The sequence below is a fragment of the Microchirus variegatus genome (assembly GCF_963457635.1).
Source record: "Microchirus variegatus genome assembly, chromosome: 16".
Lineage (NCBI taxonomy): Eukaryota > Metazoa > Chordata > Actinopteri > Pleuronectiformes > Soleidae > Microchirus > Microchirus variegatus.
In genome coordinates, this window is record NC_139817.1 from 1,547,390 (window position 1) to 1,575,314 (window position 27,925).

At 43.6% G+C, this 27,925-nt stretch overlaps 1 protein-coding gene across 1 annotated transcript; it reads left to right on the plus strand.

The window, feature by feature from the left end:
* Positions 1-199: 199 nt before the first annotated feature.
* grip1 (glutamate receptor interacting protein 1) lies at positions 200-27,842 on the plus strand (the record flags this gene model as incomplete). Its single annotated transcript, XM_083902833.1, has 27 exons — positions 200-335; positions 9,828-9,908; positions 11,748-11,883; positions 12,562-12,707; positions 12,817-12,900; positions 13,006-13,081; positions 14,198-14,343; positions 14,502-14,649; positions 14,742-14,911; positions 15,986-16,126; positions 16,225-16,374; positions 16,466-16,652; positions 17,526-17,671; positions 18,708-18,788; positions 18,919-18,988; positions 19,988-20,133; positions 20,225-20,369; positions 21,415-21,554; positions 21,809-21,994; positions 22,072-22,219; positions 22,648-22,686; positions 22,962-23,073; positions 24,063-24,095; positions 24,685-24,795; positions 26,000-26,116; positions 26,215-26,361; positions 27,555-27,842. The coding sequence occupies 27 exons, from the start codon at positions 200-202 to the stop codon at positions 27,840-27,842; spliced, it is 3,510 nt and encodes a 1,169-aa protein (XP_083758959.1).
* Positions 27,843-27,925: the final 83 nt, after the last annotated feature.

Here is a 27,925-nt window from a genome sequence, read left to right on the forward strand (position 1 = left end):
GTGTGTGTGTGTGTGCAGAGGCAAAGCGAGGAGGAGGAAACCTGAGCTCTCTCTCTCTGTGGAATATCGCTCTCTCTCGCTCTTGCCGTTAGCTCGCTCTCGTAGCTTAGCTCGGTTTGGCCCGGCTCGGCTCGGCCCGGCCCGGCGTGCGTGTGTGTGTGTGTGTGTGCGGTCAGGTCAGCGGCGGTTTGTTTAGACGATGGAGAGGTTTGTGGCTCTGCTGCGTCTGCTGAGCAGGAGGAGGAGAGGGAGGAGGTACAGGGCGGACGACGACTACCAGGAGGGCTACGAGGACGTTTACTACTACACCAGCAAGTACAACACACACCTACTGAGTGAGTGGAGACACACACACACACACAGAGACAAACACACACACACACACGATCAACAGATTACGACAAAGTCGTCCCTCTCCGACTGCGACGAGGCTGTTTTATTATACATGAAGGTCGTTAGTGAAACACTTCTCTGTTACACACACACACACACACACGCGCTCAGGTGTCCAGGTGACAGGTGGTTTGTGGGTAATAATAATCATCATAATAACAGGGAAGGAAGTTTGGACTGTGGGAAAGGAATGTGGACAATGTGGGAGGAGCCGCCGAGACAGAGGTGTTTTTAAACGTAGACGCACTTCGAAGGGGGTTTGTGGGAAAGGGGGCGTGGCTACAGGGCAGGTCGTTTTTTTACATTTTACATTAGAGCTGAAAAATGTTATTAATTTACGGTCAATTTAGAGCGTCCAATTGGCGTAATCCTCAAATCTGTACGTTTTTGGACTGTGGGAGAAACCAAAAACGTTCCAAATTCTACTTAAAGTTCTAAAATCTACTAAAAATTCCAAAATTTACTTAACGTTCCAAATTCTACGTTAAGTTCTAAATAATACTTAAAATTCCAATAATCTACGTAAAGTTCCAAATTCTACTCAAAATTCCAAAGTCTTCTTAAAGTTCCAAATTCTACGTAAAGTTCTAAAATCTACTTAAAATTCCTAAATTTACTTAACATTCGATATTCTATGTTAAGTTCTAAATAATACTTAAAATTCCAAAATCTACTTAACGTGTTAAGTTCTAAATAATACTTAAAATTCCAAAATCTACTTAAAATTCCAAAATCTACTTAAAGTTCCAAATTCTACGTAAAGTTCTAAAATCTACTTAAAATTCCTAAATTTACATAACATTCGATATTCTACGTTAAGTTCTAAATAATACTTAAAATTCCAAAATCTACTTAAAATTCCAAAATCTACTTAAAATTCCAAAATCTACTTAAAATTCCAAAATCTACTTAAAATTCCAAAAATGTGCTTAAAGTTCCAAATTCTACGTAAAGTTCTAAATTATACTTAAAATTACAAAATCTACTATAAGTTCCAAAATCTACCTAAAATTCTAAAAATCTACTTAAACTTCCAAATTCAACTTAAAATCATTAGAAAATCATAATTTTCTAATTCCCAACTGTGCTAAAGCTAAGTTAAGTAGTCGTTTCCCGCGTTTTTTCGCGCAAATCTCGCGAGACTATCGCGGTCACGCGAGCCGCTACAGCTAAGCTAACGGCTGAGTCGGCGGATTAGTTGTCGCTGTGAACGTAGCGGTGATGACGCTGCAGTTTTGCTAATGAAACGTTAGCTTTGCTAAAGCAGTGAAAACAAACACAAACAATTATTTTCACATCCGATTGATTCGTCGATTATAGTGAAAACGTTCACGTTTAAGAAGCTAATGTTAAATTTGCTGACGACCGCGTGAGACTGGGAATTGGATGCTAGCCACGTTAACGTTTTCTGATTCCTAGTTGTGCTAAAGCTAAGCTAAGTAGTAGTATTGTATTTTGATTTAATTCTTAGTCCTGTGACTAAATTGAGATTTAATTTCAGTTTAGTTTTAGTCGACGTTTGTTTGATTTAAATGTTTCTCTATCGTCCTAATTTGAATATTCATGAACAGTTAAAAAAAATTAAAAAGTTTCACGTACGTGAATGAAAGTTGGTACACGTGTTAATCACGTCAGGGCGGTCCAAAAAGTCAATGAGGACTTTGCCGTAAGTCGTACACGGAGGCCGCCATCTTGGGTTGAAACGACTATTTTTTTGCGATTTTGGCAAATTCGCACCAATTGCATTTGATCAAACTTGTTCTAGTTAGCGCCTGTTAGCATCGCCGCGCGTCGACCGCGGTCAGAAAACATCAAACTTAACGTGTTTCCTGTCGTCTCGGCTCTGCTTTAGCTCCGTGATCTGGTTACGTGTCGAAAATGTGGCGATGTATAAATTTGCACGTTAATGAAACGGCGTTCACTTCCTGGCAGTCGTGTGTGTGTGTGTGTGTGTGTGTGTGTGTGTGTGTGTGTGTGTAGGTTGCTGACACAGAAAAAGGTGCTAATGAATGCTTCAGATAACGACGTCATTAGCATAACTGCTCCTGCGTTCAACACGATGGAGACGAAGAGAATAGGAACGAACGCAGGGTTTAGTTTTAGCTAAATTTTGACGTGTTTTGTACTCGTTACGTTTTATTTATATCTTTATATATATTTTTCCTTCATTGTCCACAAACACAGGAGCAGAAATCTGCTCGCGTTGACTTTAATTAAAGCGTCCGACTCTGGGGATTAAAAGGTTTCGCTCTCATTATTAAGAAACCATGTTTAATTAGTTTTTTTTCTTGGTTTAAAGAACAACTGTTTCGCCTCTTTTTCCTCTGTCTGATTCTTCTTTAATTAAGACGAGAAAGAGCTGCTGAGCTGCACGTCATTGATGTGTGAGTGTGTGTATTTTTAGATAAAAGGCGTTGATTCAGAACTCATGATACGACGACTCTTTTCTATTAATAATCTACAAAATGATCAGAGATTCTCGTTCATTTTTCTTGTAAAACTCACATTTTGTTTATAGATTATTATTTATGGACTTTTTCTCAGATTGCAGCCTCTTAAAAACACTTTTTGTCACTTTATTTCACTGTTAGACAGACATTTTTAATAGGAAACTGATGTTTGTAAATTCACTCACTCTCCCACACCAAAGTCCATAGAGAAAACCAGTGATTTTAACATCACAGAGACACAGGAGTTCACAGGAGTTGTTGATCCACTGCTGCCTCCATCACTAACTTACAATGTATTATTTTAAAGAGTTCGGCTTTTAAAATCCTTCGTTTAGATTAACTTCAGTGACACAAAGTGACCACACGAGGCAGCAGTAGACCAGCAGCTCCTGTGTCCCTGTGAAATAAAATGGTTTGGTGTGGTTTTTATTTATTTTTTTAAATGACAAACAGTTAAATGTACTTATAATAGTCCACAATATCTTTGAGAACATTTAACTTTAAAAAAAAAAAAAAAAAATTGCCACACCAAAACCCATAGAGAAAACCAGTGATTTTAGCTCACAGGGACACAGGAGCTGCTGGTCTACTGCTGCCTCGTGTGGTCACTTTGTGTCACTGAAGTTAATCCAAACGAAGGTTTTTAAAAGCCGAACTCTTTAAAATAAGACATTGTAAGTTAGTGATGGAGGCAGCAGTGGATCAACAACTCCTGTGAACTCCTGTGTCTCTGTGATGTTACAATCACTGGTTTTCTCTATGGGCTTTGGTGTGGGAGAGTGAGTGAATTTACAGACATCACTTTCCAAACACACAATCTGTTTTAAAAACCTATATGAGTTCATATTTTTTTGAGCCGAATCCTCCGTCAGAGCTCCGTTTGCTCTGAAAACTTTCAGCGATTGACTTTGGCGCCGAGTAAAAAGTTAAAAACGCTCGTTTTCTCAGGGCAGGTTCTGTTTCGTCTGCGGAAGCGCGAGACACCGGACGCCAAAATGTTCTTGTGGTTTTTGTTGTTGTTGTTGTTGTTGATTACAGTTCTGTGTGTTTGTCCCATCTGCTGCTCACACACACACACACGCGCACACACACACAGACGTGTCAGTCTGAGTGCGAGTGATAGCGCTAATTAAAGGTTTACACATCCGTCCAACTCTGGAACAGTGTTATTATCACTCTGACAGTGTGTGTGTGTGTGTGTGTGTGTGTGTGTGTGTGCGTGTGCACTTACATAAGGAGATGTCACTGTGACTCAAACCCACGTGTTTGACTTTGGGCTGTGGGTGTTGACACACACACACACACACACACACACACACACACACAGGTTATCATCAACGCTTTTGACTTTTAAAAAAAAAGCTTAAGTGTAACACAGACTGTGTGTGTGTGTGTGTGTGTGCGTGTGTGTGTGTGTGTGTGTGAAAACACTCCTTTCATCTCTCAGAATCACTCTTTGTGCCGCTCTCTCTCTCTCTCTCTCTCTCTCTCTCTCGCTCTCTCTCTCCCCTCAATTATTCATCAGCCTGTTTCCATGGAAACAGCTGCAGCCGTGTGTGTGTGTGTGTGTGTGTGTTTCCGGGGTGAGGAGGTGGGGGGGGGGGGTCGTGGCGTGTAGACTTCACAGGAGGGGGAGGGGCTTCCTCGGCTCGTTATCACCTGTGATGTCGTTGTCGTTAAACCACGTGTAATCTGGGCTCAATCTGCGAGGATTATTTCTGAAAACGTGGAAAAATATTCAGAGTTTTGTTGATTTCTGTGTTAAAAAGAAAGAAAAATCATTATAAAATGACCAAATTATGAAGTTTAATCTGTTTTATGAATTTTTAATCTGGCTTTAATCCTGCTACTGTAGTACAAGTATTCAAACTAATACTCGTACTATATTGAAGCATCATATATGGTGTTTTATTTGTCGTTGTACTGCAGAAGAAGAAGTTGTAGTATTTGCAGTAGGTGCTGTCATGTTTGTAGTTTTTCTTGTTTATGTGGTAGTAATAGTAGTATTTTTAGTTGTAGTTGTTAGTGATTTATTTCAGTGTAGTAGTCGTAGTAATCGCACAAATATTTGTAGTTGTGTCTGTTGTTAAATGTTAGCAGTATTTTACATCTATTTTGTAGTATCGCCGCTAGTAGTGGTACCAGTAGTAGTAGTAGTATATTTTTTTATTGCAGTATTGGTGTTTACTACGAATGGTTTACATTGGTAACTTTTTAAATACTACAGTATTTGTAGTAGAAGTGGGTGTTTTTAATGTTTTAATGTACAACATAGTAAAGGTAAAGTAGTAGTATTTTGCTCTTGATGTTGTAGTATTAGCAGCATCAGTAGTAGTGGTATATGTTGTTGTTGTGGTACTGGTGTTAGCATTAGAAGTATTCTGCTGTTGATTTTTAGAAATTGTAGTACTTTTCACTGGTAGTAGTAGCAGTGGTGGTAGACGTATTGGTAGTAGTAGTAGTTGTGGTAGTAGTAGCAGTAGTATTGGATGTTGCAAATGTAGTACTTTTCAGTGATTGTGTAGTATCAGCAGCACCAGCACAAGTACTGCTTGTAGTACATGTTGTAACCGTAGTACTAGTGTGAGTATTAGTATCCATCTAGTTTTTGAAATAGTACTAGAAGTGGAGGTTGTTGAATGTTTTGAAGTAAAATTCGTAGTATTAGTATTATTGGCAGTACTATCACGTGTAGTAGTTGTAGTAGTCGTAGTAGTATCAGAAACAGAAGTACTTCTAGTAGTGATGTGATGGAGTTTTACTGTGTTTGTGTTAGTATTGTAGTAACTGTGATAGTAATAGTACACTGTTAATCCAGATGCTCTATACTGTACTGCCTGGTTGTCTCCAGCAGGGGGAGTTACAGAGCCATAGTGTTGTTGGTGTCCTGTGTGACCAGCAGGGGGCAGCGCACACACACACACACACACACACACAGTTTCAGATCAGTTATGGTAACTCCTCTGTTAATCCCTGCCCGTGGCATTAATCTGCTGTAATCTGCTGCTGAAACACTGACCCACATGTTCACATGACCACCGCGTGACATCACCGCTCGTCACAGCCAATGACGTCACAGCAGCTGCTGCGCTCTCATTGGTGCATTCCCGTACTGTTGTACTAGTACTGCGTTTCTACGACGTCTTTAAGAACATGTTTCACGTCTTTATCTCACTCTCCCACACCAAAGTCCATAGAGAAAATCACTGATTTTAGCTCACGGGGGACACAGGAGCTGCTGGTCTACTGCTGCCTCGTGTGGTCACTTTGTGTCACTGGAGTTAATCCAAATAAAGGTTTTTAAAAGCCGAATTAACAAAATCAAACATTGTAAGTTAGTGATGGAGGCAGCAGTGGATCAACAACTCCTGTGAACTCCTGTGTCTCTGTGATGTTAAAATCACTGATTTTCTCTATGGACTTTGGTGTGGGAGAGTGATTTCCACCAAACCCCATAGAGAAAACCAGTGATTTTAACATCACAGCGATACAGGAGTTCACAGGAGTCGTCGATCCACTGTTGCCGCCGTCGCTAAGCTCTAATATGTTATCTTGTAAATTCGGCTTTAAAAAAAACTTTATTCAGATCTACTACGGTGACATAAAGTGACCACACGAGGCAGCAGCACACCAGCAACTCCTTTTTTAAAAAAATATATTTTGATCTGTAAAAAAATATATTTTTGTGTAGATATATATATAAATATATATTTTTTAATGACTACATGTAGCATTATGAAGTGCTCCCCCTGGTGGCCCTTCAAAATAAAGCGGTCGATCCGTCCATCTATCATCACACAGCTGCCTCTCTCCTCCCTCTGACTCTCCATCATCATCATCATCATCCCCCCTCTCCTCTTCCTCCTCTAATCTGCGCAGACTCTGCCTCCCCCCTCCCCCCCTCGCTTCCTTCCTCTCCTCCTCCTCCTCCTCCTCCTCCTCCTCTTCCTCCTCTGCCGCCGCTGCCTCATTTTATGGAGGAGCTCCACATCTGCAGCGCTCCCTCACTTCCATGATGATGATGATGATGATGATGATGGCGGCGGCAGCTCCCGTTTGAGGAGGAGGAGGAGGAGGAGGAGGAGGAGGTCGCCGGTTTGCGACGGTCACTCGCTCTCAGAGGAGGAGGAGGAGGAGGTGTATGGATGTGTGTGTGTGAGGCGACGCTCGGCTCGCCTCCTCCACCATGATCGCCGTGTCGTTTAAATGTCGCTGCCAGATCCTGCGCAGGGTGAACAAAGGTAGAGAGACACTGACGGTGACTGTGTGTGTGTTAGAGAGAGAGAGAGAGAACGAGTGTGTGTGTGTGTGTGTGTGTGAGAGAGAGAGAGAGAGAGAGAGAGGACGAAGCATGTTGTGGAACATATGTGCGGTTTGTGCGGTCGAGCGACATTCGGTGACATTGAAGAGAGAGAGGGGGTTTACAGCTGTGTGTGTGTGTGTGTGTTTGTGTGTGTGTGTGTGTGTGTGTGTGTGTGTGTGTGTGTGTGTGTAAAATGATGAGACCTTCAGAGAGAGAGAGAGAGACGAGTGTGTCTTATTTCCATGAATGTAACATTGATGCTGTGTGTGTGTGTGTGTGTGTGTGTGTGTGTGTGTGTGTGTGTGTGGAAGGGGGGGGGGGGGCGAGCGAGCACAGAGGAGAATGGAGGGCAGACAGAGAGAGAGAGAGAGTGATGTTTTTGTCTGGTCCACTCTGAAGCTTCAGGTTGTTGTGGTTTCCTGGTTTGTGATGTCATCGTCGTCACCTTCATCATCATCATAATCATCATCGTCATCATAAGTCTAAAGTTGTGTGTTTATATTTATAAAAAAACAAAAAATAAAAGGATAAAGGAGTTTTTGTGTCTCTCTCTATCCTCTCACCAAAGCCCATAGAGAAAAGCGGTGATTTTTACATCACATCAGAACAGGAAGCTGCTGATCCACTGCTGCCTCGTGTGGTCACTTTGTGTCACTGGGGTGAATGTGAACGAAGGGTTTCGGATGCACCGAATTCACCGAACGGGCGACTTCGACACATTTGAACGTAGTGATGGAGGCGGCAGTGGATTTAACGGCTCCTGTGTCCCACGTGATGTTAAAATCGCCGGTTTACTCTGTGGGCTTTGGTGTGGGAGAGTGAGCGGTTTTTACAAACTTCAGTTTCCTGTTCCTTTTTTAGTGTCTCTAAAAGACGTGAAACGGGTTCTAAAGACGTCGATGATTCAATCTGAGGTTTATTTGAGAGAAAATGTGATAATATTTCTAATGTATGGACTTCTTTAGTGTGTGTGTGTGTGTGTGTGATCTTGTTTAAAGACTGTATTTATATAACATCAGTGTACAGTTGGTAGTATTTTACTGTGTGTGTGTGTGTGTGTGTGTGAGATATACTGTTGTCCTACATCTGGTGGAGGAGGAGGAGGCTCAGCTTTCATCTTCATTTAGCCACAGTGTGTGTGTGTGTGTGTGTGTGTGTGTGTGTGTGTGTGTGTGTAAATAGCTCTGCTGCTGGAACCAAAGGGAGATGAAAAGATCTGGAGCGGATCAGAATGAACTGGAACCAAATTGAATCAAACAGAAAATCCAATGAAACAGAAACGTGTTCACGGTCAAGTGTCTCTGATTAATCTGTGAACACTGCACCTGCTCCTGTTACCAGGGATTAACTCACTGCTAATCTGCTGTTAATCTGGTTTTAATTTAAATCTGATGATAATCTGGTTTAATTTAAACCTGCTTTAAATCTGATTTAACTTAAACCTGCTGTTAATCTGGTTTAATTTGAACCTACAATTAATCTGCTGCTAATCTGGTTTAATTTAAATCTGATGTTAATCTGGTTTAATTTAAATCTGCTGTTAATCTGGTTTGAGACATCATTTATACCCATTTTCAGTCTAAAAATGATGGATTATCATCAATAATCCATGGATTATCATCAATAATCCACCATTTTCATTCTCTGCATTGACACTTAAAGATTAAATACCTCTCGGCTGCTTCACCATCTCGGGTGTTTGTCGTCTCTGAGGACTGCTGTGATTGGTCCAGGCTCAGCTGGACCACGGTCTGCTCCTCTGTGATTGGCCCGTGGCTCTGATGAGGTCATCGCCTTCACTCTCACTGGTCGTCCTTCTTTATTCATGAGGCTGCAGCAGCAGCAGCTTCACACTCAGAGTCCGACTCTTGGTTTTTATGGCGACGTTAACGAGCAGCGAGACTGGAGATCACGTGCTAACGCTGACGTGATCTCAGGAAGCTTCGTTTTAAAACAGATGTTCTTCAGATACTGAAGGTTCTTCAGATACTGAAGGTTCTTCAGATACTGATGGACCTCTGGTTCTTCAGATACTGATGGACCTCTGGTTCTTCACATACTGAAGGTTCTTCAGATACTGATTGACCTCTGGTTCTTCAGATACTGAAGGTTCTTCAGATACTGATGGACCTCTGGGGACAACTTGGACTTGTGAGGTTCTAGACTGTTGTGGTTTGTTCGGACTCGTCGGCTGTTTTTTTTTTTTTTTTTGGAAGATCCTTAAACTTGGACTTGGTTTGTCTGGGATCTTCAGAACCAGCTGAACTGGTAAAAGTCCACACATGGAGAGTGATAGAGTCTCAGATTTGGAGATGGTCTGATGCAGTCAGGGTAACGGTCTTGGTGTCACTTCCAGGAAGTGGTGGACCTTTGGAGTTACTTGAAGGAACTGGTAGAGAACGTTCTCCAGAAGAGTTTGAAGGAACTTGGGTTCAGGCAAGTTGGTAGAAGTTACTTCGAGTAACTCGCAGAGATTCTGAACTAATTTGAGAAACTGGTCAAGGTCTGAAGCGACTTTGTGGACCTTGTAGAACTTTTCAAGCCTCAGAAGGTCCAGAAGTTACAGGAACCAGGATTCAGGCATAAGAACCAGTTCGATAAACTGGTTTAAGTCTGACTTTGGGGCTCTGGTTGAGCCTCAGTACCTGCAGTAACACATGGTTTGTTTCCTTCTGTTTCAGATGAAGGGCCGTACGGCAAACACTCTGCTGGGTCCAGACCTCCAGATGGAGCGCTGGCCATCAGGAGGCAGAGTATACCAGGTAACACACACACACACACACACACACACACACAGTAACACAGGAGTTAGCTCACCTGTATGTTCCGTCTCCGCGACCCTTCTGGAACGTTCACAGCTCGTCTGCTTCCACCTGGAACCCCGTGGCCTAGTTTGATGTGGGAGAACATAAAACAGAATTAGCCGTTACACAGATGAACAAACGGCCTCACGGATCACTCTGTGGATCCAGTGGTTTAGAAAACACGGGAACTGGAAGATCTGTGTAACCGGAGCCAGAACCAGAGGAACGACAAACAGAGCAGGAACCAGTCGCTGGGGTTTGGGTCAACTTGGGTGAACATACCGTTGATTCCGTACGAGGGATTCCCCTCATGTCGGAATCTCCTCGATTGACGACGGACAATCGCTAGCAATGTTTAAACGAGTGAGATATTGCACGTTTCGACTCTGGCGAGGTTGGCGACCAGCGAGCGCGCAAACTCAGGGAGGTTTGATCCAGTTTAAAATTGTCCTTGAAGGTGTGGACCGACCAGGAACATCTGGAACCTTCAGAGCGACTGTTCTCTCGAGAAATAATGGTCAAAGAAGAACTCGAGCAGGTTGTAACCAGTTAGCTTACCTGGTAGAGAACTCGCTAGAACCTCGGGTGCTGCCTTGAGAATTGTTGGAGGACGTAGCAGATCATCTGAACATGTTGTTGGTCAAATGTTGGACGTGGAACCAAGTCAGGAACTGGTGGATCCTCTGAAACAAAGATGACGACGGACAATCGCTAGCAATGTTTATACCGCGAGATTTTGTACGTTTCGCCTCTGGCGAGGTTGGCGACCAGCTAGCGTGCACTCAGGGAGGTTTGATCCAGTTGTTGAAGGTGTGGACCGACCAGGAACATCTGGAACCTTCAGAGCGACTGGTACAGTTTCTGTGCTCTCGTCGTACCTAAATTCACTGATTACACCGCGTCGAGAACTCCTGGTTCAGGTTCTGGAGCTTCAAAACTAGTTGATGCAGGTCTTTGGAGGGGAACTCCAAAGACCTGGACAAGAACTCTTGAGAAATAATGGTACAAGCTCTTCAAAGAAGAACTAGAACAGGTTGTAAGCAGTTAGCTTACCTGGTAGAGTGTGTTCTGAACTCGCTAGAACCTTGAGAATCAGTTGGAGGACGTAGCAGATCATCTGAACCTGTTGTTGGTCAAATGTTGGACGTGGAACCAGGTCAAGAACTGAAGGAACCTCTGAAAGAGAAAGTAAGACATTATTCTGTGAAACCACGTCTTCAGAATAGTCTTAAAATAGAAACAGACATTTAAATAGTCGAGCTGGAACCTTCTGATCCTGAGTCTCTGAAGAGTTTTTAGATCCTCCGTAATAAGATCTGACGTCGCGTAAGACAAACTGTCAGTTAGTGAAGTTCAGAAGCTTCTCATTCCGTCATCGCCGTGGGAAACTGGTTCAGCTTCAGATTTTACTTTCTTTCTTTCTTTCTTTCTGGGTCAAAGACTTTCCTTTTTTTTCCTCGTGAGAGCTGCTGTCGTAGAAAAAGGTGAAAAGGTCAGAAGAGACGATGACGAGGAAGAGGAAGAGGAGACGTCTTAGTCCCTGATGAATATTCAAACATCTATTTCTATAAAATCACCTGAGGTCACGTCGCTAGAACGTCTCCGTTTCCTCAGCTCTTAAATATTTCAGCTCTCGGATAAAATATAGATGGCGGAGCAAAAAGAGGACGACGTCACTCTCTCTCCACACTGTTATTATTATTATTATTATTATTGTTATTATTGTTATTATGATTATTTGACGTCTCGGCGGAGGGAAAAGTCACGTGTCCTCGTTTGTCCCTCTTGTTGGCGTAGACGAGTTTCGGGGTTGTTCGGTGGTGGAGCTGATGAAGAAGGAGGGGACGACGCTGGGGCTGACGGTGTCGGGCGGCATCGACAAGGACGGCAAACCGCGGGTTTCGAACCTGCGGCAGGGAGGCATCGCCGCCAGGTAACGGGACAGTTCGTTATATATGGATATTGTATCCGTACGTGTCTTTATCTGTGTGTCAGACTTTTATAAACTCACTCGCTCTCCCACACCAAAGCCCATAGAGAAAATCAGCGATTTTAGCTCACGGGGGACACAGGAGCTACTGGTCTACTGCTGCCTCGTGTGGTCACTTTGTGTCACTGAAGTATGTCTAAATTGAATATTTTAAAAGCCAAATTCATTAAAATCAGACATTGTAAGTTAGTGATGGAGGCAGCAGTGGATCAACAACTCCTGTGTCTCTGTTAATGTTAAAATCGTTGATTTTCTCTATGGGCTTTGGTGTGGGAGAGTGAGTGGTTTACAAACTTCAGTTTCCTCTAATTTGAGCACTTTGTACTGAATAAAATTACCATAAAAACAAGTCTATGATGTCTTAAGAACATGTTCACGTCTTTATTTCACTGTTAGACAGACTTTAACAACAGGAAACTGAAGATTGAAAACCACTCACTCTCCCACACCAAACCCCATAGAGAAAATCAGTGATTTTAGCTCACAGGGACACAGGAGCTGCTGGTCAACAACTCCTGTGAACTCCTGTGTCTCTGTGATGTTAAAATCGCCGCTTTTCTCTATGGGCTTTGGTGTGGCAGAGTGAGCGGTTTTACAGATCATTTCTGCGTGTTTGTTCAGGAGCGATCAGCTGAACGTGGGCGACTACATCCGCTCGGTCAACGGCATCAACCTGGCCAAGTTCAGGCACGACGAGATCATCAGTCTGCTGAAGAACGTCGGCGAGCGCGTGGTCCTGGAGGTGGAGTACGAGCTGCCCCCTGTCTGTAAGTCCAGGAACTGTTAGTCAGCCACTTTTTTTTTTTGACCGCGATCGATCGCTGAGGACGCGAAAACGCTAACGTGTCGTCTCGTGGTGGCGTGTCTGTGTTGCAGCAGTGCAGGGGTCAGGGGTCATGTTCAAGAACGTGGAAGTCACGCTTCACAAAGAGGGAAACAGCTTCGGCTTCGTCATCAGAGGTGAGGACGCCTCAGAGTGTGTGTGTGTGTGTGTGTGTGTGTGTGTGTGTGTGTGTGTGTGCGTGTGTGTGATAGAAACATGACTCTGTGTTTTCTGACGGACAGGTGGCGTCCATGAAGACAGGAACAAGTCTCGCCCCATCGTCATAACAACCATCAGACAAAGTGGACCAGCTGACAGGTGAACAAAATTTCTATCATCTCTAATCTAATCTCACTCCTGTTTAATCCCGTCTCTCACGTCTTCTTTGATCTCGCTCATCTTCTCCTCTCGTATCATTTTTCCTCATCTGATTGAGTTCCTCTGGTGTTTTTCTCTCATCTCACTCTTGTCTCACCTTTTTTGTCTCACGCTTGTCTCGACTCACTCTTGTCTAATCTCAGTCTCACTCTCGTCTCACTCATCTCACTGATGTCTCACTCTCATCTAATCTCACTCGTCACACTCTCACCTCACTCTTGTCTAAACTCACTCTCACCTCATTCTTGTCTCATATCACTCTTGTCTCTCATTGTCATCTCAGTTTTGTCTCTCATCTCACTCTTGTCTCACTCACCTCACTCTTGTCTCACTCATCTCACACTTGTCTCACCTCACTCTTACCTAACTCTCGTCTCGCTCTCACCTCACACATCTCACTGACCTCACTCATTTCACTCTCACATCATTCTTGTCTCATATCACTCTTACCTCACTCTTGTCTCTCATTGTCATCTCAGTTTTGTCTCTCATCTCACTCTTGTCTCACTCACCTCACTCTTGTCTCACTCATCTCCCACTCGTCTCACTCTTGTCTCAATCACCTCACTCACCTCACTCTTGTCTCACTCACCTCACTCTTGTCTCACTCTCACCTCACTCATCTCACTCACCTCACTATTGTCTCACTCTCACCTCACTCATCTCACTCACCTCACTCTTGTCTCACTCATCTCACTCACCTCACTCTTGTCTCACTCATCTCACTCATCTCACTCACCTCACTCTTGTCTCACTCATCTCCCACTCGTCTCACTCATCTCACTCTTGTCTCACTCACCTCACTCTTGTCTCACTCACCTCACTCTTGTCTCACTCACCTCACTCTTGTCTCACTCATCTCCCACTCGTCTCACTCATCTCCCACTCGTCTCACTCATCTCACTCTTGTCTCACTCACCTCACTCTCGTCTCACTCTCGTGAGTGGAGTTTTTAAGTCTTAATATCAGATTATGTTGAAGTTTGTCAGATTAAATGACTTAAACTCAGGATCATTAAAAACCCAAACAAACTTAAATCTCTCGTCTCTTCTCCAGAGAAGGAACGGTGAAACCTGGCGATCGTTTGCTGAGCATCGACGGGATTCGTCTCCACGGCAGCACGTTATCAGAGGCCATGAGCATCCTGAAGCAGTGTGGACAGGAAGCTACGCTGCTGCTGGAGTACGACGTCTCCGTCATGGGTCAGTGTTTTTGTTGCTTTGTAATCCGACGTCTCTTGTATGAATTAACGCTTCTTTGAGGTTAAATTAAAAAACGGGCCCAGGATTGAACCTTGTGGGACACCGTCTCCACTGTAATATACTTAAAATAGAATAACAATTAAGTTTTTCTTGCTCAGACTCGGTTGCCACGGCGTCCGGGCCGCTGCTGGTCGAGGTCGCCAAGGCGACGGGCTCCAGTCTGGGCGTGGCTCTGTCCACCTCCATGTTCTGCAGCAAACAGGTCATCATCATCGACAAGGTCAAACCAGCCAGTATAGCAGACAGGTACGTGACCTTTGACCCTGCAGCTGACATCGTCTGTGGTCGTAGGAGGCTCTAATCTGTGTGTGTGTGTGTGTGTGTCTGTTTGTGTGTAGGTGTGGCGCTCTTCATGCAGGAGATCACATTCTGTCCGTGGACGGGAAGTCCATGGAGTTTTGTTCTCTGGCTGAAGCCACTCAGCTTCTGTCTGCGTCCTGTCAGACCGTACGCATGGAGATCCTGCCTCAGCACCAGGCCCGACCGGCCCTGAACGCACCACAGCACGGTAACAATATAATTATACAAGACTTTGTCGGCCCTGAACGCACCACAGCACGGTAACAACACAATTATACAAGACCCTGTGGGTTCTGAATGCACCACAGCATGGTAAAATATATAAATAATAGAAGACTCTTTGGGCCCTGAACGCACCACAGCATGGTAACAACATGATTATAGAAGACTCAGTGGGCCCTGAACGCACCACAGCACGGTAACAACACAATTATACAAGACTCTGTGGGTCCTGAACGCACCAAAGCATGGTAAAACATAATTATACAAGACTCAGTGGGCCCTGAATGCACCGTAGCACAGTTAAAAACGACTCTTTAGGCCCTGAACGCACCACAGCACAGTAAAAATGACTCTTTGTGCCCTGAACGCACCACAGCACAGTGAAAATTACTCTTTGGGCCCTGAACGCACCACAGCATGGTAAAAACACAATTATACAAGACTCAGTGGGCCCTGAACGCACCACCACACGATAAAAATGACTCTTTGGGCCCTGAACGCACCACAGCACAGTAAAAACACAATTATAGAAGACTCAGTGGGTCCTGAACGCACCACAGCACGTTAACAACACATACACACAAGACTTTGTGGGCCCTGAACGCACCACAGCACGGTAACAACACATACACACAAGACTCTGTGGGCCCTGAATGCACCAGAGCACAGTAAAAACAAGACTCTGTGGGCCCTGAACGCACCGCAGCACGGTAACAACACATACACACAAGACTCTGTGGGCCCTGAATGCACCAGAGCACAGTAAAAACAAGACTCTGTGGGCCCTGAACGCACCACAGCATGGTATAAACACAATTATACAAGAATATGTGGGCCCTGAATGCACCACAGCACGGTATAAACATACAAAACAAAATACATAGTGTACTTTGTAAAGATTATGTATATAAGATATAATAATTTACAAAGCTGTGATACAGGCAGCGACCTGACCTCTGACCTTTCCTTTTGTTTTAGCCTAACCTGATCCTCCCCTCCTGTGTGTGTGTGTGTGTGTGTGTGTGTGTGTGTGTGTGTGTGTGTGTGTGTGTGTGTGCAGTCAAGGTACAGCGTAGTCCCCGCCCCCTCCCTTGGGAGACCGGTGGAAACTCCGCCCCCATCCTCCCTCCCTACCACTACAACACGTACCACCCCGACCAATCAGGCGCCAGATCGCACAACCGCCATACAAACAACCCTCGTACGTCCTCCACCTCTCTCTCTCTCTCTCTCTCTCTCTGGAGTCTGACGTTTTATTTTGAAGGACAGACCTCACTCTCTCTCTCTCTCTCTCTGCAGCTCTCAGTCACTCGTTCTCTCCCGGCTCCATGTCGGCCTATAGTCTCTCGTCCCTCAACATGAACACGATGCCCAGGAACATGTATCCCACGAGTCCTCGGGGAACGCTGATGAGGAGGAAAAGCAAGAAGAAGGACTTTAAGAGTTCACGTGAGTCTGACCTTTGACCTCCCGTGACTCCGCCCCTCACAGTGATGACGTCACACACTCACCCCCGTCTCTCTCTCGTCTCTCGTCTCAGTGTCTCTTGCGTCCAGCACCGTCGGACTCGCCGGTCAGGTGGTTCACACGGAGACCACGGAGGTGACGTTGCTAGGCGACGGCATCATGGGGTTCGGCCTGCAGCTGCAGGGCGGAGTCTTCGCCACGGAAACGCTGTCGTCGCCGCCGCTCATCGCCTACATCGACCCCGACAGCCCTGCAGAGAGGTAAGCTGTCAATCATCGATAATCACTATTCGATCAATATAGAGTCAAAACATCTTTAAATATGAATCCAGTCAATCAATAACAAATAGTTCAGTAGCTGTTTAGATTTAGTCATTTCTTCAAAATAAAAGTTGTTTTTCAAAATTTCAGCAAAACGTTGTGTCAGTGGTTTTTCAGAATAAACTGTCTCAACGTTTCATTTTTCAAAATAAAATGCAGTTAAGTTGAAGTGATTTTTCAAAATAAAATGCCTCAAAATATCATTTTTCTAAATACAGTATGCCAGAGTTTCAAAATAGAGTGCATCAACGTTTCTGTTATTTTTCAAAATAAAACGTCTCAAAGTTTCTGCCATTTTTCCAAATAAAATGTCTCAACGTTTCTATATTTTTTCAAAATAAAGTGTCTCAAGGTTCTGTAATTTTTCAAAATAAAATGTCTCAAACTTTCTGTCATTTTTCAAAGTGATATATCGTAAAGTTTTAGTAATTTTTCAAAATAAAAAATTGCACATTTTCATATAAATATTCAAGTATTTCGAAATAAAATGTTAACTTAAGTGATTTTTCAAAATAAAATGCGGTGAAGTTTCATTTTTTCGAAATATGTCAGTTTCAAAATAGACTGCGTTTCTGTTATCTTTCAAAATAAAATGTCTAAAAGTTAATGTTATTCCTGATGTTTCAGTAATTTTTAGAAATCTAAATGTTTCAACATTTCTCAAAGTTTCCGATCTTCAGTCATTAAAAGAACAGCCGTATTTCAAAATAAAATGCTTCAATTTCCCAAAATTTCAATATTTTTTCCCCCCAAAATAACCTGTGTGTGTGTGTGTGTGTGTGTGTGTGTGTGTGTGTGTGTGTGTACGTACAGATGTGGTATCCTGCAGATCGGGGACAGGATCTTGTCCATAAATGGAGTTCCTACTGAAGACTCCACTCTGGAGGAAACCAATCAGCTGCTCAGAGACTCGTCCATCACTGCTCAGCTCACACTGGAGATCGAGTTTGACGTGGCGGGTAAAACACACGCACACACACACACACACACACACACACATTCTTGTACTTGCTGCATACTGAGGACCAGCATTTCCACTTTATAAATCAACACAATTACAAATATCTACTTCATGAATGACATCTATAAAGAACTACTGGTTGCAGTACCATAAAATGTCTGCAGGTGGAGCCCCAAAGCAAGAAGGGCTGGAAAACTTTTTCGATTTTATTTTATTTTTCTTAATTTTTGGCCCAACATTTTACAAAAACGTCATACTATACTATGTCGAACAAATTTTGAAAAAAAATAGACCCCAAATTTGGAAAAAAAATTGAAAAAAAAAATTGAACCAAAATTTGCCGGAAAAAAAATTGACCCAAAATGTTTGGTCCAAAATTTAAAAAAAAATTTTTTTGGTGCAAAATTAAAAAAAAAAATTTGGTCCAAAATTTGAAAAAAAAAATTTGGTCCAAAATTAAAAAAAATAAATTTGGTCCAGAATTTGAAAAACAAAAATTGGTCCAAAATTTGAAAAAAAAAATTATGGTCCAAAATTTGAGAAAAAGTCGTCCAAAATTAAAAAAATTTACAAATTGAGTATAGCATGTTATAGCAACCTAAGGAAGTGATTTCAATGAAAACAAAGTGAGGACCGGCCAAAATGTCCTCACTCCGTAAAAATGACCTCAGTTTGTTGGTTAAAAACCCTCACTGGTCCTCAGTATGCCGCAACTACAAGAACACACACACACACACACACACACACACACACACACACGCTTGTGATTGTTTAATAAAAGAGCGAGTTTGTTGATTGAATGAAACGTCTCAGTTTGTTTAATCTGTTGTTGTTTTGTCGTCTCTGATGTAATTTGTCAGACTCATTATTAATGGAACAGCTGCTGTCTCAGTGAATCACCATCAACACACACACACACACACACACAAACATCTCTTCCTGTGTTTCTTCTCTCTCTTTTAAAATTAGATATATTTATATGAGGAGCTGGATTATTTAATTTAACCAGATTATACTCACTCTCTCTCTTTCAGAGTCGGTCATCCCCAGTTCCGGAACGTTCCACGTGAAACTCCCGAAGAAGCCGGGGGTGGAGCTGGGAATCACCATCAGCTGTGAGTTTGTTTCTGGTCCTCAGAAAATGAGGTTCTGCCTCATTAGGACCAGGTTCTGGTCTCCATGAGGACTTCTGGTCCAGGTCCTGGTCCAGGTCTTAAAGTTGTTTTTGTTGTTTGTTCTGTGCAGCTCCGTCCAACAGGAAACCAGGAGACCCTCTGATCATCTCTGACATCAAGAAAGGAAGCGTCGCACACAGGTGCCTGCACACACACACACACACAGTTTTCAAAATAAAATACGTTTTCATAATTTTTGGGGGGAAAAATAACAAAGTTTTAGTAATTTTTCAAAATAAAATGTCTTAGAATTTTGGTCAAAGAAAAAGTTTGAGAGTCATGTTTGAAAATAAAATACTGTTGAGTTTTAGTCATTTTTCAAAATAAAATGCCTCAAAGTTTTGGTCTTTTTTTTCCAAATAATTTTTTTTCAAACAATTTTGTGATTTTTATTCTAAATAAAATTGATCAGTAACAGTCATTTTTCAAAATAAAAACTGTCAAGTTTTTCGTAATTTTTCAAAATAAAATACCTCAACGTTTTGGTCATTTTTTCCCCCAAAGAAACCGTTTTAAAAAAAAACAATTCTGTGATTTTATTCTCAATAAAATTCATCAGTAATAGTCATGTTTCAAAAATATAATACTGTCAAGTATTTTTTATTTTCAAAATAAAATGTCAGTTTTTTCAGAATGAAATGCCTCAAAGTTTCGGTCATTGTTTTTCAAAATAAAACGGGACGCAGGGAAAAAACAGATTTCAATCACTCAACAAAAGACTCTGCTAAATAATTTTAACATCTTCAAGAACACGTTCACGTCTTTATCTCACTGTAAAACAGACTTTTCCTTTGTGTAAACTGACGTTTGTAAACCACTCACTCTCCCACACCAAAGTCCATAGAGAAAACCAGTGATTTTAACATCAACAGAGACACAGGAGTTCACAGGAGTTGTTGGTCCACTGCTGCCTCCATCACTAACTTACAATGTCTTATTTTGTCAATTCGGCTTTTAAAATCCTACGTTCGGATTAACATCAGTGACACAAATTGACCACACGAGGCAGCAGAGGACCAGCAGCTCCTGTGTCCCTGTGAGCTAAAATCACTGGTTTTCTCTATGGACTTTGGTGTGAGGACGACGGTGTCGCGGTGTGTGAGGACGACGGTTGACCGTAGTTTGACGTCTTCTTTCAGGACGGGGACGCTGGAGCTCGGGGACAAGCTGCTCGCCATCGACAACATCCGCGTGGAGAACTGCTCGATGGAGGAGGCGGTGCAGATCCTGCAGCTGTGCGAGGAACTGGTCAAGCTGAAGATCCGCAAAGACGAAGACAACTCAGGTTCCTTCTCTTTTCTCACTCTCTCGCTCCTTTCATTTTACTTTTAAACTTCCTGCTGCTGAACGTGGACAAACGTCACTCTCGGTTTCAGACGAACAGGAAGTGTCCGGCTCCATCATCTACACGGTGGAGCTGCAGCGCTACGGTGGCCCGCTGGGAATCACCATCTCAGGCACCGAGGAGCCCTTTGACCCCATCATCATCTCGTCCCTGAGCAAAGGTGGACTCGCAGAGAGGTAAACACAATTTTATTTATTATATATATTATATATATATATATGTAGTCTTAATTTACTCTTGTTACAAATATCAAAAAATCTGTAAATGTCCCTTTATTTACACTTTTTATACGTAATGTAAAAACTATAGAAACGTCCCATTTGAACACTTTTATGTTATGACATTATTAGATTTGACTCAACCTTAATCATCACTTAAAAAAAAAAAAAATGTTTGGATTATTTTAATAATCTGTGTGTGAGATTATATCAGGATTATTTCACTGTTGTTTAATCGAAAATGATTCATTGATCATATAGGACAATAAATCCAGATTAAAATGTTGATGCTGAAATAAAAAGTCAAAAATCAGAAGTGGAGAATGTCGCCCTCTGGTGTTCAAAACTAGTCACTTCAGTTCCATTTTACATAATCCTCATAATCTTAATCTGTTCACTTTTAGTCACCATTTAAATTAATTGCTATTTTATTATGATAATCAAATGTAATTTTTTCTTGTTGTTGTTGTTTTACAAAAAAAGGGGGCGTGTCTAATTGTTTGCCCCACCCACTTTAAAGAAATGCCCCAGTGGCAGTTTTCACGTACAAACACGTTTATTACGTCAAAGACGAACGGGAGCCATGCCTCCAAAACAGGAAGGCGGCCATTTTGGCTGGAGAAGCCATTTTCTTGTGATTTCTTTGGCTCCTCCTCCTCTTCCATCTTTTCTGCGATCGACTTCAAACTTAGTCATGTCACTCTGAACAAGATTAGGATTAAAAACAACAACAAAAAAGAATCCATGTTACACGGCGTAGACACTAGAGGGCGACAAAGTTGTGTGACGACTCGGCAAAAACCACGAAAAACTGTTATAACTCGACGACAGAAAGTCCGATTTAAACCAAACTTGCTGTGATTCATAGTCGTCCTGCCTTAAAGAGATATACGTGGAAATATTGGAGTTTTGAACAGAGCGCCCCCTAGTGTCAACGGAAAACGGGTCCAGCTGACCTGTTTTTCTATATTTACGTAATTTTTCGCGTGTGTGTGTGTTTCAGGACCGGTGCGATCCACGTGGGCGATCGCATCCTGGCGATCAACAGCAGCAGCCTGAAAGGAAAACCTCTGAGCGAGGCCATCAGTCTGCTGCAGCAGGCGGGTGAGACGGTGACGCTGAAGATCAAGAAGCAGGGCGAGTGTGCGTACACACACACACACACACACACACACGTACAGTAGCTATGTAGCTAACAAAATATCGTAAAAAAAAAAAAAATCGTGGCTCCTCACAGCTGCAGAACTTCACTGAGAAACATTGTGTTTTTTACTTTAGTTTGTGTCTCCATGGTTACACTCCGAACAGGAAGTGATAATAGAAGATTCGGCGTTAGCTTTAAAGCTAAGCTGTACTCACATCGTGTCGATGATGGACGCGTTCCTCTCTCTCTTCAGTGTCGAGTCCGAAGTCCTGCGTGATCGGTCCGGGTCTGGGTCAGGAGAACCAGGACGGGGAGGAGGAGCCTATCATCACGATCACGCCCCCGTCCGGCCAGAGAGCGTTCTGCACGCTGCCGTCCGTCGACAGCGCCGTGGAGTCGTGGGACGGGTCCAACATGGACAGCAGCTTCACCACGTCGGGTAGGACGCCGACCTCTGACCTCTGACCTCTGACCCCGACGAGTGTCTAACGTCTTGACGTCTGTGTTTCCTCGCAGCTCCTCAGTTTCAGTCGTACAGTTTCCACGAATGGCGAAACGCCAAGTCGACCAACAGCCAATCGTCGTCCTCCACACGCCAGCGAACCAATCCGCTGTCAGATCTGGGCCTGACTGACGACGACTGGGACCGCCCACCGCTCGGAGGGTAAGAGAAAAAAAAATCTATAGATCAATATGTGAGAGTGCACTATTTGAAAGTGCCACAAGGGGGAGTCTGCGTTTTTGAGTCACAGTGATCGGACGATATAAGATTTTATCATCCGTCGTGATAAAAACCACTTATGTTTAGTTGACTTTAGTGAATTTCTTTACTAAATGAGGAAAATCCTTATCGTTTCACTTGATGTACCACAAGGGGGAGCCTCTGTCCCGTTTCAGTCGATCTGCGACTAAAATATAACGTAAAGTTCGCAGTGAAACGTCACATTACTGTACGTTTTAAAACAGCTCGCTGTCCGACTGATAATCCAGATTAAACTTTCCACGTTAGCATGTTAGCGCTCTCCGTTCCGATCGCCGGCAGTTGCTAGCGGCGAGCTAACGGCAGTAACATCGGTGATTCTCTGTCTGCAGAGCCTGTAACCTGCCCAGCGGTCTAATCTCTGACAGCAGGTACCACACTGACCTTTGACCTTTATAACCCCACCCCTCGTCCACAGTGTGTCACTCCTCACCTGGTGACCTTTGGCCCCGCCTCCTCCCCCCCCCCCCCCCCCCCCGAGGCGGGGCTGACACATACACTTGCTGGACGTGTATGTCGTCAACACTCCCCCGATGTCGTTGTGAAATCACGTTCTCGCAGCATGACCCGGCCTCCTCTGTGTGTCCACGCCCCTCCTCCCCCTCCCCTCGCTGTTCTCGTCTCTGATTGGCTGCTCTTCCTCCAGGTTCACTGTGGGTCACGATGGGGTGGAACCGGACCAGGAAGAGAACTTCTGGTCTCAGGCTCTGGAGGATCTGGAGACCTGCGGCCAGAGCGGCATCCTCCGAGAGCTGGAGGTGAGTAGCACTGGCCAAAATACTGCTGTTAGACAAAGTACAGAGTATTAGCACGAGTAGTATTAGCAGTAGCAATAGCAGTAGACTTTAGTAGTAGCAGTAGTAGCAAGAGTAGAGGTAGCAATACTTATAGCAGCGGTAGTTGTAGCAGTAGCATTAGCGGTGGTAATAGTAGTCCCAATATCAGCAGAAGCAGTTGTAGCAGTAGTAGTAGTACTGGAGTAATATCAATAGTAGCAATAATTGTTGTAGAGGCAGACGTAATTCTAGCAGTAGCATTAGCAGTAGCAGCTGAATCAGTAGTCGTAGTAGTATTAGCAATAGCAGTCGTAGCAGTAGTAGAGTAATATCAACAGAAGCGCTAGTATAAGTAGCAGTTGTCCTCTTAGAGGCAGCAGCAATTGTAGCATTAGCAGTAGCAGCTGAATCAGTCGTATTAGCAATAGCAGTTGTAGCAGTAGTAAAGTAATATCTGTAGAAGTAGTAATAATCGTTGTAGAGGCAAACGTAATTGTAGCATTAGCAGTAGCAGCATAATCCGTAGTAATAGTAGTAGTATTAGCAATAGCAGTTGTAGCAGTAGTAGAGTAATATAAACAGAAACGCTAGTACAAGTAGCAGTTGTCCTATTAGAGGCAGAAGCAATTGTAGTACTAGCATTAGCATTAGTGGCAGGATTGGTAGTAAAAGTAGCAGTACCAAAACTTAAGTAGTAGCAGTAATAATAGCAGTAGTAGCATGAGTGGAAGTAGCAATAATTATAGTAGAGGTAGAAGTAGCATTAGCATTAGCGGTGGTAATAGTATTACCAAGATTGGTAGAAGCCGTTGTAGCAGTAGTGGTGGTAGCAAACACAGTAGCATTAGCAGTAGCAGCTAACTAGCAGGTTTAGCCGTAGCAGCTCTGTACATTCCTGATGTGTTTTTGGCTTCTCTGGAAGTGCAGCGCTACGTTTTTAGCTGAAAAGAGAAATGACTCTTCTTTTCCAGGAGACAGGAAACGAGACGCGCCTCCTCACCCTGGTATCCTCCCTCCTTCCTTCCTTCCTTCTTTCCTTCCTTCCTTCTGTCCTCACTAACTCTCCTCTCTCTGTCACTGGAGCTTCTCAGCGTTGTCAAGCGTGCGACGTCTTGTCTGTTTTTTTGAATGTTTGGACTCTAACCCGCAACCCCGGCAGCCGTTCAATGTCGACTCATCTCAGTGGCATCACCAAAAGCTTTCCGGCCAATCGCGTGGCAGAGTCATGTTGGCACCGGGCATGGCAGTTTGAGCAAGGCATGCTGGGAGAGCTTGTGCAAGGCCTGATGGGTGGTTTGGTGTTTTTGCAGCAGATCTGTCAGTCATGCATGCGTCTGATGAGTTGATTCTGGATCATGAAGTAGGATCTCAGCAGATCCAGAACTAGATCCTGATGAGTCTCAGAGAACCAGATAGAACCAGGAGAACCAGGGTCTAAAAATAGCCCTGGTTAGTAGAACAGGTCCACAGAGATCTCATGTGAGAGCTGTGGTTCCAGGTCGCGGTTTTTTTTACGCTACGTGTTTTTGACGACTAAACTGAAATGTCCGCAGATCTGTTTGATTGACTTGAACTAAACCCGACTGTTCCCAGGCGACCATCATGTCGGGCTCCACCCTCAGTCTGAACCATGACCCCACGCCCACGCGCAGCACTCTGGGACGCCAAGCTAGTTTCCAGGAACGCAGCAACTCTCGACCGCAGGTAACTAATCTGAGGTGACGCCAAGATCCAACACCTTACAATACAGTAGCAGCAGTAGTAGCGCTACTGGAGTAATATCAATAGTAGCAATAATCGTTGCAGAGGCAGACGTAATTGTAGCAGTAGCATTAGCGGTAGCAGCTGAATCAGTAGTCGTAGTAGCATTAGCAATAGCAGTTGTAGCAGTAGTAGAGTAATATCAACGGAAGCGCTAGTACAAGTAGCAGTTGTCCTCTTAGAGGCAGAAGCAATTGTAGCATTAGCATTAGTGGCAGGATTGGTAGTAACAGTGGCAGTAGAGGCAGAAGCAATTGTAGCATTAGCAGTAGCAGCTTAATCAGTCATATTAGCAACAGCAGTTGTAGCAGTAGTAGAGTAATATCTATAGAAGCAATAGCAGAAGTAGTAATAATCGTTGTAGAGGAAGACATAATTGTAGCAGTAGCATTAGCAGTAGCAGCGTAATCAGTAGTAGTAGTAGCATTAGCACGTGTAGCAGTAGTCGAGTAATAGCTACAGAAGCGGTAGTACAAGAAGCAGTTGTCCTCTTAGAGGCAGAAGCAATTTTAGCAGTAGCAGCTGAATCAGTCGTATTAGCAATAGCAGTTGTAGCAGTAGTCGAGTAATATCTATAGAAGCAATATTAGAAGTAGTAATAATCGTTGTAGAGGCAAACGTAATTGTAGCATTAGCAGTAGCAGTTGTAGCAGTAGTAGAGTAATATCAACAGAAGCGCTAGTACAAGTAGCAGTTGTCCACCTAGAGGCAGAAGCAATTGTAGCACTAGCATTAGCATAGATGGCAGGATTGGTAGTAACAGTAGCAGTAGACGCAGTACCAAAACTTAAGTAGTAGCACTAATAATAGCAGTAGTAGCAAGAGTGGAAGTAGCAATAATTATGGTAGCGGTAGCAGGCCTGATGGGTGGATTGTTTTTTGCAGCAGATCTGTCAGTCATGCATGCGTCTGACGATGAGTCCTTGGATCCAGAACTAGATCCTGATGAGTCTCAGAGAACCAGATAGAACCAGGAGAAGCAAGAGCTTAAAAATAGACCTGGTTAGTAGAACAGGTCCACAGAGAAGCTTCAGGAGAACAGCAGTAAGATCTCATGAGAGCTGTGGTTGAAGGTCGACGGTTAGCTCCTCCTCCATGACGTCACTCAGATCTTCTTCTTTGTCTCAAACACTTTAACCGTCCTCAGGTGACGCCGAGATCCAACACCTTACCGTCGGATCCTCAGCGCCGAGCCTTCGCCATGAGGAAGATGAGGCAAGAGGTCAATGAAATCCTCAACCAGAACCCTGTGGAACTCCATAAGGTGACGACCCTAAATGACCAGTGAACGCCCACTTTACCACGACAGTGAGACGATCCTCTGGTTGTGATAATAACAGAGTGTAAATGTGTGTGTTGTAGTTGACTCTAGAGAAGAACACAGACCTGGAGGACTTTGGTTTCAGCGTTTCCGATGGTTTGTTGGACCGCGGCGTCTACATCAACAACATCCGAGCCGCCGGTCCTGCGGAGCGAGGCGGCCTCCGAGCCTTCGATCGAATACTGCAGGTACGAAAACGCCAGTATTTCATTTTCTTTAAAGCGGACCTCGTTTACAGCAACTAGGAGGTTTTTGAGCATAAAAACAAGTTAATGTATGTATGTAGACCGCCATAACTAACATATATGTGCAACAGGCCAAAATACTGCTGTTAGACAAAGTGCAGAGTATTAGCACGAGTGGTATTAGCAGTAGCAATAGCAGTAGTAGCAGTACTAGAGTAATATCAATAGAAGTGATAGTAGCAATCGCAGTAGACTTTAGTAGTAGCAGTAGTAGCAAGAGTAGAAGTAGCAATAATTATAGCAGAGGTAGTTGTAGCAGTAGCATTAGCGGTGATAATAGTAGTCCCAATATCAGCAGAAGCAGTTGTAGCAAATACAGTAGCAGTAGTAGAGTAATATCAATAGTAGCAATAGTAATAGTAGCAATAATCGTTGTAGAGGCAGACGTAACTGTAGCAGTAGCATTAGCAGTAGCAGCTGAATCAGTAGTCGTATTAGTAGTATTAGCAATAGCAGTTGTAGCAGTAGTAGAGTAATATCAATAGAAGCGCTAGTACAAGTAGCAGTTGTCCGCTTAGAGGCAGAAGCAATTGTAGCACTAGCATTATCATTAGTGGCAGGATTGTTAGTAACAGTAGCAGTAGAGGCAGAAGCAATTGTAGCATTAGCAGTAGCAGCTTAATCAGTCATATTAGCAACAACAGTTGTAGCAGTAGTGGAGTAATCTATAGAAGCAATAGCAGAAGTAGTAATATTTGTTGTAGAGGCAGACATAATGTAGCATTAGCAGTAGCAGCGTAATCAGTAGTAGTAGTAGTATTAGCAATAGCAGTTGTAGCAGTAGTAGAGTAATATCAACGGAAGCGCTAGTACAAGTAGCAGTTGTCCTCTTAGAGGCAGAAGCAGTTGTAGCATTAGCAGTAGCAGGTGAATCAGTCGTATTAGCAACAGCAGTTGTAGCAGTAGTAGAGTAATATCTATAGAAGCAATAGTAGAATAGGCAGACGTAATTGTAGCATTAGCAGTAGCAGCGTAATCAGTAGTAGTAATAGTAGTAGTATTAGCAATAGCAGTTGTAGCAGTAGTAGAGTAATATCAACGGAAGCGATATATATGTGCAACAGGACCACTCTATGTGAGCTTTAAGACGTTTCATGCGGCTAAGATAAGAAACTAGCTTTTCTCCGTCTTCCCAGATAAACCACGTTCGTACCAGGGACTTCGACTGCTGCTTGGTGGTTCCTCTGATCGCCGAGTCTCCGAACCGCTTGGATCTCGTCATCAGCCGAAGCCCCACCTCCTCCCTGCTGGCCAATCACAGCGTCGATGGCGGCGGCGCCACCACCACCAACAACAGCCACAACGAGCTGGGGCCGTCGGAGCTTCTGATCGGCCACGGAGACGATTGCGGTCCGATCAAGTGGAGCCAGCCTGGAGATGGACTCGGGTTGGGGCTTGGGCAGATGAACCATAGCTCCTCATAGCAGGCAAACCTGGACCTGGACCCCCCCATGGTGCTGAACTTTGACCTTTAACCGCTAACATTGAAAACCTTGAACTGCTAAAG